The sequence below is a fragment of the Benincasa hispida genome, chromosome 5 (genome assembly GCF_027475165.1).
Source record: "Benincasa hispida cultivar pf3 chromosome 5, pf3_genome.v1.1, whole genome shotgun sequence".
NCBI lineage: Eukaryota > Viridiplantae > Streptophyta > Magnoliopsida > Cucurbitales > Cucurbitaceae > Benincasa > Benincasa hispida.
Window position 1 is genome coordinate 31,383,188 of NC_143482.1, and position 12,559 is coordinate 31,395,746.

Consider the following 12,559-nt stretch of genomic DNA (forward strand, 5'->3'; position numbering starts at 1 on the left):
TATCCCTACTTTGGGAAAGTGAATTTTATCTTGTGGATTGAGTTTCCAGCTCCCAGATCAGACAAATCCTCAAAAAGGTAGGCATGTTGAGTTGGCAATCTGGCCACACTCACCCATACTAATCAAAGGATCGCCCTCAAAGATAGGAGTTCCCAAAACACTTAGGAATGAGGTCATGTCACCTATGGTCGTTTAGGTGAGCTGCAAGTCTCTAGTATCAACGACGTTATATACAAAGTCTAGTCATCTCGTGGTCCAGGTCTTATACAAACTCTTTGTATACTACACCCCTGCTCGCACGTTTCCACATAAATGGTCAGGATTAACCATCTGTAGTAGTTTACAATACTTGCAAGCCTCTACAAAGCGGGCATGTGTCACTAGGATCAGGTATCTCACCTTAATTCTTATACTACAAACCTATTTAGGTTATCACTTAAGGCATGATCCACTTGTATATCACATATTCATGCTTAAGTTCACATAAGATAACCAATGAGCTTTGTTTATTGGATATGAGTAAATGCAAGAATTAAATAACACTTATTTTATTCATTAAACAATGTGTATCTTTACAAAACAACGAGACTCCGGAGAATTATGAAACCAATCCCAACATTTTGTAAATGGATCAGCAAGGTTGTCTTCAGAGGCTATCTTTGTGACGATCACATCTCCTCGGTGTACGATCTCTCTAATGAGATGGTACTTTCTCTCAATATATTTTCCACGTTTGTGACTCCTTGGTTCTTTCGAGTTGGCAACAACACCACTATTATCACAATACAGTGTGATAAGTACGTGCATATCTGAAACTACTTCTAAATAAGCCAAGAATTTGCGTAACCATACTACTTCTTTAGCAGCTTCACATGCAAACACGTATTCTGCTTCCATTGTGGAATAAGCAATACAATTTTGCTTAATGCTTTGTCAAACTATAGCTTCTCCATTGAGAGTGAAAACTAATCCTAAAGTAGATTTCCTGGAATCTACATCAGTCTGGAAATCAGAATCAGTGTATTCTATAAGGATTAAATCCTTAGGTCCATACACAAGCATATAGTCCCTCGTTCTCCTTAGATACTTGAGGATGTTTTTTACAGCAGTCCAATAATTATGTCCCATATTGGATTGGAACCTCCTGACGATTCCAACTGCAAAGCATATGTCAGGGCATGTATATAACATTGTGTACATCAAACTCCCAACTGTAGATGCGTCTGGAATTTTTGTCATTTCCTCAACATCTTGAGGTGTCTTAGGACATTATTCCTTTGACAAATGAATTCCATGTCTAAGAGGTAACATACCTTTTTTAGAATTTTTCATATTATATTTTGACATCTTGTCAATCTAAGATTCCTGAGATAGTGCTAGAGTTCTATTCTTTCGATTTCGAAAGATCTGTATTCCTAGAACATATTAAGCATCACCCAAATCTTTCATTTGGAATTATGTTGGTAACCATCTCTTTATGCCAGCAAGGAAACTTGTCTCATTCCCAATGAGCAAGATATCATCAACATAAAGAACTAAGAATGCTACAGTCTTGTTAACTATCTTCTTGTACACACAAGTTTTGTCAACATTCTGTTTAAAGCCATAAGATTTGATCGCAGTGTCAAACCTTATATTCCAGGATCTTGATGCTTGTTTCAATCCATAAATGGATCGTTTAAGCTTACAGACTTTTTGTTCCTGTCCTTTTTTTATGAACCCTTCTGGTTGAGACATAAAAATATTGTCATTAAGATAGTCGTTTACAAAAGTTGTCTTGACATCCATTTGCCATATTTCATAGTCATAATATGTGGCAATGGAAAGAAGTATTCTTATTGACTTTATCATGGCAACAGGAGAAAAAGTTTCTTCATAATCAACTCCTTCTCTTTGGGTAAAACTTTTTGCCACGATTCTGGCTTTATAGGTTTGCATCTTGCCAATTTGGTCTCGTTTCCTCTTATAGATCCATTTTCAACCTACAGGTGTAACCCCATGTGGTTGATCTACAAGTTCCCAGATAGAATTGAAGTACATAAACTCCATTTCTATGTCCATAGCTTTTATCCATTGTTCCCTGTTAACATCTTCTATTGCCTTTTTAAAGGTTAATGGATCCTCTAAACCAGCATCCTGTATGATATTTTGAGTTTCTGTTAAACCTATATAGCGTTCAGGTTGTTGAATAACTCTCCCACTATGTCGAGGCATCCTCAACTCTTGGGATGATATGACGGGACAACAGCAGTTGTTGATGGACCAGTTTGATCAATACCTCTTATTGATGTTTCTATAGCATCTTTGGTCATTTCTTGTAATATTGTTTACTGCAAGGTAGATGATTTTTTACATGATCTTCTTCCAAGAATGTAACGTTTGTTGATACAAATACTTTGTCTTCTTTGGGTTCATAAAACAATCCTCCTTTTGTTTCTTTGGGGTATCCTACAAAAAGGCATAATTTTGAACGTGTTTCCAATTTCTTAGGATTTTGTACCAACACATGTGTTGGACAACCCCAGATACGGAAATGACGTAAACTAGTTTTGCATCCTTTTCATAATTCATACGGTGTTTTTGAAACACTTTTTGAAGGAACAACGTTTAGAATAAATACTATAGTTTGTACTGCATACCCCAAAAATATTGAGGTAACTGAGCATAACTCATCATTGATCGAATCATGTCTAACAAGGTTCAATTTCTCCTTTCTACAACACCATTTTGTTGTGGTGTTCTAGGTGCTGTGAGCTGGGACTGAATTTCATGATCTACTAGATAGTTTTGGAATTGTAAATCCATATACTCACCACCTTAATCAGATTAAAGTGTTTTGATACTTTTACTTAACAAATTTTCTATCTCAGTCTTAAATTCTTTTAACATTTCAAGAGTTTCAGACTTATGACTGATTAAGTAAATGTAGTCATATCTAGAGTAATCATCAATAAAATAAACTAAATACTGATAGCCTCTTCGAGCTTTTATATTCATCGGACCACATAGGTCTGAATGTATAAGTTCGAGAGGCTCTATGGCACGAAGACCTTTGTCAGAAAAATATCTTTTTGTCATTTTTCCCTTAAAACATGATTCACATGGAGGTAAAGAACTATCTTCTAACTGATTTAGATTACCGCTTTTTACCAATCTCTCAATCATGTTAAGATTAATGTCACAAAGTCTGAGGTGCCAAAGATAGGCATTAGGAGAAATTTTTGTTTCTTATTTTGAGTCTCAGCTGTTTTAAACATCTCTATATTTAGAATGGCCTTCTCTTCAGTTGGTTTTAATATATATAAGTTATTTTCGAGTCTTGCAGAACAAATATGAACACCTCTTGAATAAACAAACACTCCATTAGATTCAAAAAATATTCTGTACATATTTTCTAGCAGACAAGAAATGGAGGTCAAGTTTTTTTTCATCTTAGGTACATAATATACATTCCTAAGTAAGATAAAAGAGTCTCCAAAAAATAGCTTGACATCACCCACTGCATAAGCTAAAATGACTTCACTCATTCTCACCTTGAAAGTTATTTTTTATTCAGAAAGTTCTCTCCAAGAACTAGTTTCCTGTAGAAAAGTGCAAACATGATTAGTGGCGCCTAAATCCAATATCCAGGTAAGGTGAGTATTCTCCACTAGACATCTTTCAACTACTAGTAAATCTGATTTACCTTGTTTCGTTTTTTTGCTTTCTTTTCAACCAAATACTTTGGGCAGTTCCGCTTCTAGTGGCCATCTTCTCCACAATAGAAACATTTTCCTTTGGGAGTTTTGTTTTTATTTTTCTTAGCAGTGGTTTTCTTTTTCCCTTTTCCTTTTTTCTTCATTTGTACAGATTTATCTTTCGAAGAAGAAGGAACAGACTTCTTTCTATCAATGGGTTTCGTTCCAGACGTAGACCCTTTAAAAAACTTCTTAGGTTTAGAAATAACATTTATTTCTTTCTCCTTCAGTTTCATCATCGACTGATATGTCTATAACTCGTTCAATAACGTGGTTAGATTATAAGTAATTTTGTTCATAACAGTATTTGTTCTGGATGGTAGATAACTCTTCGGGAGAGATTCCAATATCATACTCACTTGACTCGTTTTGTCTATCATCGCTCCATGAGCCTCAGCAACATTAAAATGGACCATCATATCGAGAACATATTCTCTAACGTTGGTTCCATCTTTCATGCGAGTAATGTAAAGATACCTAATGGCTTCATGTCGAACAAAGGATGACAGTTGGACGAACATCTCCTGAAGCGATGCCATTATCTCACAAGCGGTGGGCATAACCTCATGTTTCTTATTAAGTACATCAAATATACTTGCTAAGATGTAGGCCCGAGCTTTCTCATTAGCCCTTATCCACCTATCATAGATGTCCTAAACATTTTTATTTGTTGTTGTACTAGGAACCGGAGGAAATTCCTCTGTCAACACAAACCTCAAATCATCCACAACTAATATTGTATTGATGTTGGATTTCCAATTTGAATATCCTTCACCGTTAAATTTATTAAAAGCTAGCAATTGTATGATTGAATTTGACATTGCTGAAATAATTTAAACAAATTCTATTAAATATTTATGCACCTAAATCCAATTTATAACAAAATAATAAAGTACTCAATAAATCTTTATCTATTTGCAATGATACTTTAGTGATTTAGAACAATTGCTACCAAGGGGTAGTCAAGAATTCCTTCACTGAAGCAAGACAATTCTTGACCAAATACTATATCAGAATAACTCTTTACTCCTATAGTTCTTTTGGCTATCGTTTTCAGTCAAGATCTTTACTAACAATTAGTAATTCTTGTAAGTGTGACCCGCCATTTTCAGATTTTATAGAACGGTATGAATATGCCCCCGAAATAGAAGACAATACTCAAGACGAAACTATAAAACCCTATTCATTTTACTAAAGTCCGAGTTGTTCCGAATCCTATGTTACAACCCTCCGAGGGGATCGCCGTGGTTAACGACTAGCTAGTGCCACCTAAAAATGACAACAGGCGCAACATAGGAATTTCACGATTCAAACTAATGGAGGAGACCATAGGAAAATGTTGATACATTTCGTTCACCCACTTACTATAAACTACTTCCCTCATTCACCTTGTTATTGACCCATGCAAACACTTTTCGAATGAAGTAGTCGCAGTAAAAGCGACACAAAGCCGAGCATGGATCTCACGGTGTGAACTCTTGAGGACGTGAGAGCTAATAACTATATATCGAATATATTGTTAATCTCCCACTGAAGTGTTCTATATGTTTGGGTATTTACTTAGGTATAAAACGGCTAAATTTAAACAACCTAAGTCTATATCATTTTTATCCAAGTATAACAATTATATTTGGATATAATCCTACGATGTCTAAGTGTTTAAACCATTTTTAAACCTCACATCGCTCACGCAAGCTCATAAAATCAGTTAACAAACGATCAATCTTTTGGTCATAATCCCCAAGTAGGAGGTGTTCCGTAAACCGTCAACTTAAGTACCTCAGCCTTAAATAGGTTTATGAACCGATTTGAGTTTGTAACCAAATTTTATAAGGTAACAATCTATTTTAATGATTAAAACTAGTTGTTAACCTAAGTGAGCATGCAACTATTCTTCGTTATGGATTTTAAACGAACTGAGCATGCAGCTGTTCTTCGTTATGGATTTTAAATGTCTAACCCAATTTTATAATAGCTTACAAAATTTTAGACATGCTAAACATCCACAACATACAACAAAGGCATTCAATATCTAATATAACAATTATATTAAATAAAAGAAACCCTAACATGCGTACTATATATTATAACATTTTATAACATACTTTCAATGCATGTAACATGCTTCCTACGGTGGAGTTTTAAATTTACATGACATACTGTATGCATATACATGATTTATTTAATTATTACATGCATTACATGCATAATCAATTAAACAAAAACTTATATGGTTTTAGTTTTGACATGAACAAGCAAACAAATGCCTAATTATTACAAAACAGTTTCAAAATTGCTCTCATACCAATTGTAAGAGTATATCAGCAATACTATATTTTTTGGCCTTAATATTAGAGGTCTTTTTAACCCGCAAGGTCCGGTCCACGTGAAGTCTCACCCTAAATGGGGTGGGGAATCTCTGCTTAAATGAAAAATGGGAGAGGGAGCGGGGAAAACCTTTTCCCGTAGGTTGAGCGGGTCCCCATTCCACTTCGATAAATAAGTAAATAAGCAAATATATATATATACACATATATATATCATACATACATACATGTATGCATGCATGCATGTATAAACAAAAAAAAACAACCATTGTCAGTATATTTATAAACCCACTCGCTGTGAGTTTTATATAAAGCTTTATATGTGAGTTTTCTTTTAAGCACAATTTTATATATGAGTTATAATTATCCATTTATTTATAAAGTTGAGATTGTAATATATTGTCTATTTAGATTTTAATTTTTAGAATTTATGAAAATTAAACATGTTAGTTATATCTTTGTTGTGAGTTTTTGAAATTAAATATTTCAATAATTGTTCTCCATAATAGTGATTGAAGTAAATTAATCATTTTAAAAAAAATTCAAATGAGGGAAAGCTTTTCTATGGGGAACCTAATCCCTGCAATTCTCCATGGAGAATCACCGCCTTGATCATCATGGAGAATTTTATGGGAATAGCGATAACACCATAAAAGTGCTATTTTCCTTAGCTTAATTCGGACTCGTTCTTGGATTTTACGTATTTATTATGCTATTTTGTAGGTATTGAGCAACTAAGAGGTAGAGCGAACCATTGGAGCTTAAACGGGACAAAAATGTTCTAAAATGGAGCTCCGTAGCATCAACCATGAAGAAAGGAAGAGAAATGACCAAACTGCGAGGAGCGTCGCGACCCTACGATTTACACTCTACCTTACTCTTAGATGTTGAAGCTGATGACTCAAAGAGCGTAGCGATGCTACCCTGGAGCATAGCTACGCTCCGAAATTTGATGGGCACAGAACCCCTTGCACACATGCATGATCAAATGGGTGAGCGTTGTGTTCGACGTCATTACGCTTGAGGGCTACGCTGCGGCAACTAAAAACTAGCATAATTATGTTGCCCCCTCAGTTTAATGTGCTCTACACTTCATATAAAAGGATTTTTTCCGATTTAGGTCATTATATGCTCGATTTTCCAGTCACCAACTTCATTCTCTCTGTATTTTCCCCTTCCCATACTTTATTTCTTTGAATTCTTCAATTAATTACATTTGGAACTTCATCTTGGCACTTGAGTGGCTAAGGCAAGTATTTCTAACTTAGGGTTAGGTTGAAATTCATTTGATTTGGTTGTGAGAACTTGAATTTAATGCTTTGTTGTTGTAATTCTCTAAACTCTTGATGAGTTTTATTATCTATGTTTGAATTTATTGTGGCTTGATCACCCATGATGTTTTCTTTACTTTGCTAGAGAGAAATATGTCTATGTATTACTTTCAATTAGGGTACAAATTAGAGCATGTTTGTGAGTAATTTGTAAGTTATTTATGATAATCCATTTACTCCATTGCATGACTAATTGTTCAAGAATCACATCGTTAGTAATTTGAGGCCTTTCCCAATTGCTAATGACCTTGGCTAGATTACCTAGGCTTAATGTAGTGTTTTAATTGATTAAGCCTCTAATGGAACCGGTTAATTAAACATCTAGACTAATTAAGAAATTGATCAGTTCAATAGGGTGTTTGTTTTGATTTGTTGTCATTATTCATGGGCCAAGAGTAGATTAAGCATGCAATGATCTTTAAAGTTTTAATGAACAACCAATCGAATGACTAAATGTCGAATTTCCTAGGCTAGACTTTAAATCCAATTGAGACATCACTTTTAATTTACTCTTTTACATTCATGCCTTTAAATTTAATTGCAATAAATTAAAAAAAAAAAAAAAAAATCAATAACCCTCTGTCCCATTACCTCTCGAATTCATTAATTGGTTAATTCATCTCATGATTCCCTGTAGAAACGACTTGGTCTTGCCAGTTATACTACATTGTATTGTAGGTAGTAAAGATTAGTAATATAAATTCATTTGGATTTAAATTACTAATCTTTACTACCTACGATACAATGTAATTGACACTCAGCTCCATTGACAGTAATTGGCTAGTTTTAGGCCAAACCTTTGTCACTCTACTGGACAATTGTAACATAAGACCCTTAACAATAGGGCTTTCCTTAGTAACATTTTCTGCACCATTTCTTTCAAGGAATTTATTAATAAGAGCAGTAGAGAAAACAACTGAAGGAATTGAATTCTCAGTGGAAGCCTTTGATCGCCTTTTGCTTTGAGTTATGTTTAGAAATAAAATTCAGAAAAGCATAAAACAATAAATTACATAATCATAAACATATTGTTAGATGGGGAATGAAATTGGTAAGTAGATATAGGGATGGGGAAGCCATCTTCGACCCCGCCCTCATCCCGTAGATATCTCTACTCAATTTTACACAGAGAAAAGTTCTTTGAAAAAAAAAAAAAAAAAAAAAAAAAAAAAAAAAAAAAAAACCTTTCATTTCCCTTACCCTTTCAAAAGAGACTTCCACAAGTTAGTACTTGCTAGAGGAAGCCCCTTTGGAGGCGTTCCTATAGAGGAAGAGAAGTTCAATTCACTGGAGAAAAGAGTTTCTACAATGGTTAATCTCTTCTCCTTTCCTTTTTCTTGCTTAACCATTGAAATTACAATATGTTTATGATTATGTAATTTATTGTTTTATGCTTTTCTGAATTTTATTTCTAAACATAACTCAAAGCAAAAGGCGATCAAAGGCTTCCACTGAGAATTCAATTCCTTCGGTTGTTTTCTCTACTGCTCTTATTAATAAATTCCTTGAAAGAAATGGTGCAGAAAATGTTACTAAGGAAAGCCCTATTGTTAAGGGTCTTGTGTTAAAATTGTCCAGTAGAGTGACAAAGGTTTGGCCTAAAACTAGCCAATTACCGTCAATGGAGCTAAGTGTCAATTATGATGTTCTTTACAAGATTGAAACAGTAAATTGGTATTATTCCTCACATACTACTAGCATTTCCCTTGATTTGAGAAGTTTGTTATATTAGATTGGAACTTCAGCTTAGTTCAACTGTGGTGCCTTTGTGTTGAATGAAGTTGTGTGTCATATTGGTTCTCATGCCATTAGGCTGCTTATCTACTATCCTCGTCTGATTTGTGAGATTTTTTTTTTGTTCAAATGCCTGATTTGGTTACTAATGAAGAGTGTATGAGCTTTGTTTCTATTGTCTTTTACTTCAGTTTTGAATTGTTTCAGGGACATCATGTGCTTGACCTTGTCCACAATATTCGTCAAGACTCTGATGATGTTCCTACCAAGTTTGTTGTCCACTCTCTATTTGAGAAGCGAATTATGCATTTTATTGGCCTCTGAATCTCGAAAGTTAGCTCTTCAGATTCAGCGTTGTAATGATCGAAAGGTTCAGGTGAACACTTTGTTCCAAATGATGTGTTTGTCTGCTACTTATTCCCGTGTTTAAACTGATGTTGGTTGCTTATTGGTTTTTTTTCTCTGGCTATGTTTTAAATTCAAACAAGGGGAAGATTAGATTGGTTTTGTTGTTGTTACTGTTGCTTTAACATCGTATATGACTTATGGTTGTTGTGTTAGTTTTGACTAGCCTCTATGTTTTTGTTCTCTTTTGCGTAGATTTCTATTATGTTGTCTTGCCTTAAAAATTAATAATCAAAGAGGGAGTTTGTTAAAGTTTGTTAGAGATGTGATGTTCTACTATGTTGTCTTGCCTTATTACGAAAATACTTGCAATTTATGCATCATGTTGATTTCATCTTCCAATGAATCAATATTTTTTATTTATTTATTATTTTTATTTATGTGAGTGTCTATTTTATTATATTAGTAATAAAATTGAAAATTAAAAGAGATTAAAATGTTTAGAAAGATTTTAAATTCAACAACTAAATTTGTAATCAAACAATTTATGTATTTGGTATATCAACATCAACTACCAAAAGAATATGACTATATTATATAGGTTTAAATACTACTTTGGTTCTTATACTTTTAGTTTTAATTCATTTTAGTCCCTATACTTTCAAAATGTTCAATTTGGTTCCTATATTTTCAATTTTGGTTCATTTTAGTCCCTATATTTTCAAAATGTTTATTTTAATTCTTGTACTTTCAACTTAATCGTTCACCATTTGAATCCAAAAATTGAAAGAACCAAGATGGTCACATTTTCCAACCAAAATAAACATTTTGAAAATATGAAGACTAAAATGAACAAAAATTGAAAGAATAAAGACCAAAATAAACACTTTCAAAGTATAAGAACCAATTTGAACTAAAATACAAAATATAAAAACTAAAATAATATTTAAATCTATCGTAAAAAAAATCATAATCTTTTTAGACTTTCTTTTGGGTAAAATAATGTAAAACTTACAACCATTATATCAAGCATTATGCCTGACTGCCAGGTTGAACCATGTCACAATTTTATTTTATTTTATGTATTGAAATAAAACTATAAATATATTTCAGCCGAAATATCAAATATAAGACTTAGGTTAAAAAAATGAATATTATAATCTGCTTTGTGTCACACACCACAAATTATACCCACAAAATAAGAACCAAAAACCAAACACCCCCATCAAATATTCTCCCCTCCACAAAAATTTAAATTAAAAAAAAAAAAAGGACAGTAAACAATTTTCCTTTTTATTTTCATTTCCTCCAAATTCTCCTTATCTCCCAACAAAAACGACGCCGCATCGTCGACCCCTCAAACAGTGCACAACAGAGCAACCCCGATGGCCGCGATTACGGCTCCGACTGAGACCAGAGCTCCCGACGCTGCGGACTTTCCTGGTGCCGGAGCCGCCGTCGGCACGTTCACCACCGGCGCCTCCGCCACCGTCGATTTCGGAGAGGCTGTGGGCGTAACCGCTGCATCCAAACAGAACAAACGCTCAGAAATTTCCTCACAAGCATTCCAAATTCCAGATCGGAATCAACAAACTAAGACTAATCGAAAATTCGAAATAGTACCTGGAGAACCAGCAGGAGAAATCGACACTGCAAAACAAAGGAAACAGCGATTTCACTCAAACAGATCAGAAAATACTATAGCGATTTGAAGGAATTAGGGCTTACATTTACAGTTAGAAGCAGCGGGAGCGGAGACTTTGCAAGCGGCAGGGAGAGAGAGGGCTTTAGAGACGTTAAGGACGACTCCTAATTGAGCGCTGTTCTTGAAGGCCTCGCAGAGGCAGTCAGCGTCGGCCTTGAGGACGGTCTTGAGGCCGGAGCAGCAGGATCCTTGGGGCTTGGTGGTGGTGCTATCGTTGGAGACGAAAGAGAGACAGTCGGCCATGTTGAGGATGAGACTAGAACAGTCCACCGCCGGCGCTGGGGCGTCATGTGCGGCGGAGACGGCGGAGAAGTGTACAGCCAGGAAGGGGAGAGCGAAGAGAGCGAGAAAAAGCTTGGCGGTGGCCATTTCTAAGGGGAAGAGAGAAAGGGAAAGGGAAAGGGAAAAGGGAAAAATGGAGAACGTGAAATTGGGAAGTGGGGAAGTGGGGAGTGTGGATTGAAGTTGGTGACCGCCATTTAAATAAGGAGATTTGGGAATGTTTTTTATTTCTTTTTAATTCTAAAAGACAAATAATTATTGATTTTTTTTATGGATTTTAAAAAATAAAAAAATAAGAAAATTATTCACATGAAATAATAAAATTCTAATTTTTTTTATGTAGGGTGATAGAAGTCTATCGAAGTGTTTTAGTTTAAAAAGTTAAAATAATAATACTAATATGTTTGGTTACATTTTTTCAAACAAGTTTGTTTACTTTATTATACGCTCAGAGTTAGAGATGGAAATGTTCGGTTTGATAGTCAAACTAAATTGAATCGAATTTTTTAAATTTTGAAATCGAATCGAACCGATTTATTGATTCAAACCGAACCGCACAAATTCGATTTTGGCATTTTTAAAAATCCATGTTATATCCTTTTTTAACTTAAAATGATTTGGTTCGGTTCAGTTTTAAATACGGTTTTGTTCTTTAAATTAAAAGCGGTTCGGTTTTAAATTCGGTTTATTTTTTTAATATATAAATAAATAAATATACATATTAGTTAAAGACGGTTCGGTTCAATTTCAAATTCAATTTTCGAAAGTGAAACCAAACGAAACCGAATTTAATTCGGTTTCAAAATCTCTTCAAACCGAATCGAACCGCATTTTTCTGTTTCATTGATTTTTCGGTTCAGTTCGGTTCGGTTTTTAGAAACGGTTCGATTTTTGTGGTTTGAATTACCACCCCTACTCAGAATATTAATATTGATGTCAAATTACTATAAAAGAAAACTATTAAATACTATGAATTAATAATTTTAATTTTGTATTTAAAAACACTTCTACCAACGATTGTTTTCTTGTATAAAATTGGTTGATTTGGTCATTTGAATTAGTTGTTTGAGATGATCAATGAATTGATCGATAGAGGTA

At 34.2% G+C, this 12,559-nt stretch overlaps 1 protein-coding gene across 1 annotated transcript; it reads right to left on the minus strand.

Moving 5' to 3' along the window:
- Positions 1-10,608: 10,608 nt before the first annotated feature.
- On the minus strand, positions 10,609-11,648 carry XYP1 (Bifunctional inhibitor/lipid-transfer protein/seed storage 2S albumin superfamily protein). Its single transcript, XM_039032349.2, has 3 exons — positions 11,203-11,648; positions 11,098-11,124; positions 10,609-10,995 (listed from the first exon to the last, which is right to left on the minus strand). The coding sequence occupies exons 1-3, from the start codon at positions 11,546-11,548 to the stop codon at positions 10,832-10,834; spliced, it is 537 nt and encodes a 178-aa protein (XP_038888277.1). The 5' UTR covers positions 11,549-11,648; the 3' UTR covers positions 10,609-10,831.
- Between the last annotated feature and the right edge of the window lie 911 nt (positions 11,649-12,559).

Bases quoted from the DNA above. Each gene is read 5' to 3' on its own strand.
- XYP1 (XM_039032349.2), bottom strand. From the start codon at position 11,548: ATGGCCACCGCCAAGCTTTTTCTCGCTCTCTTCGCTCTCCCCTTCCTG. The intron at 11,125-11,202 runs GTAAGCCCTAAT...TTTGTTTTGCAG, and splicing joins CGCTGCTTCTAACTGTAAAT to TGTCGATTTCTCCTGCTGGT. The intron at 10,996-11,097 runs GTACTATTTCGA...GTTTGGATGCAG, and splicing joins TTCTCCTGCTGGTTCTCCAG to CGGTTACGCCCACAGCCTCT.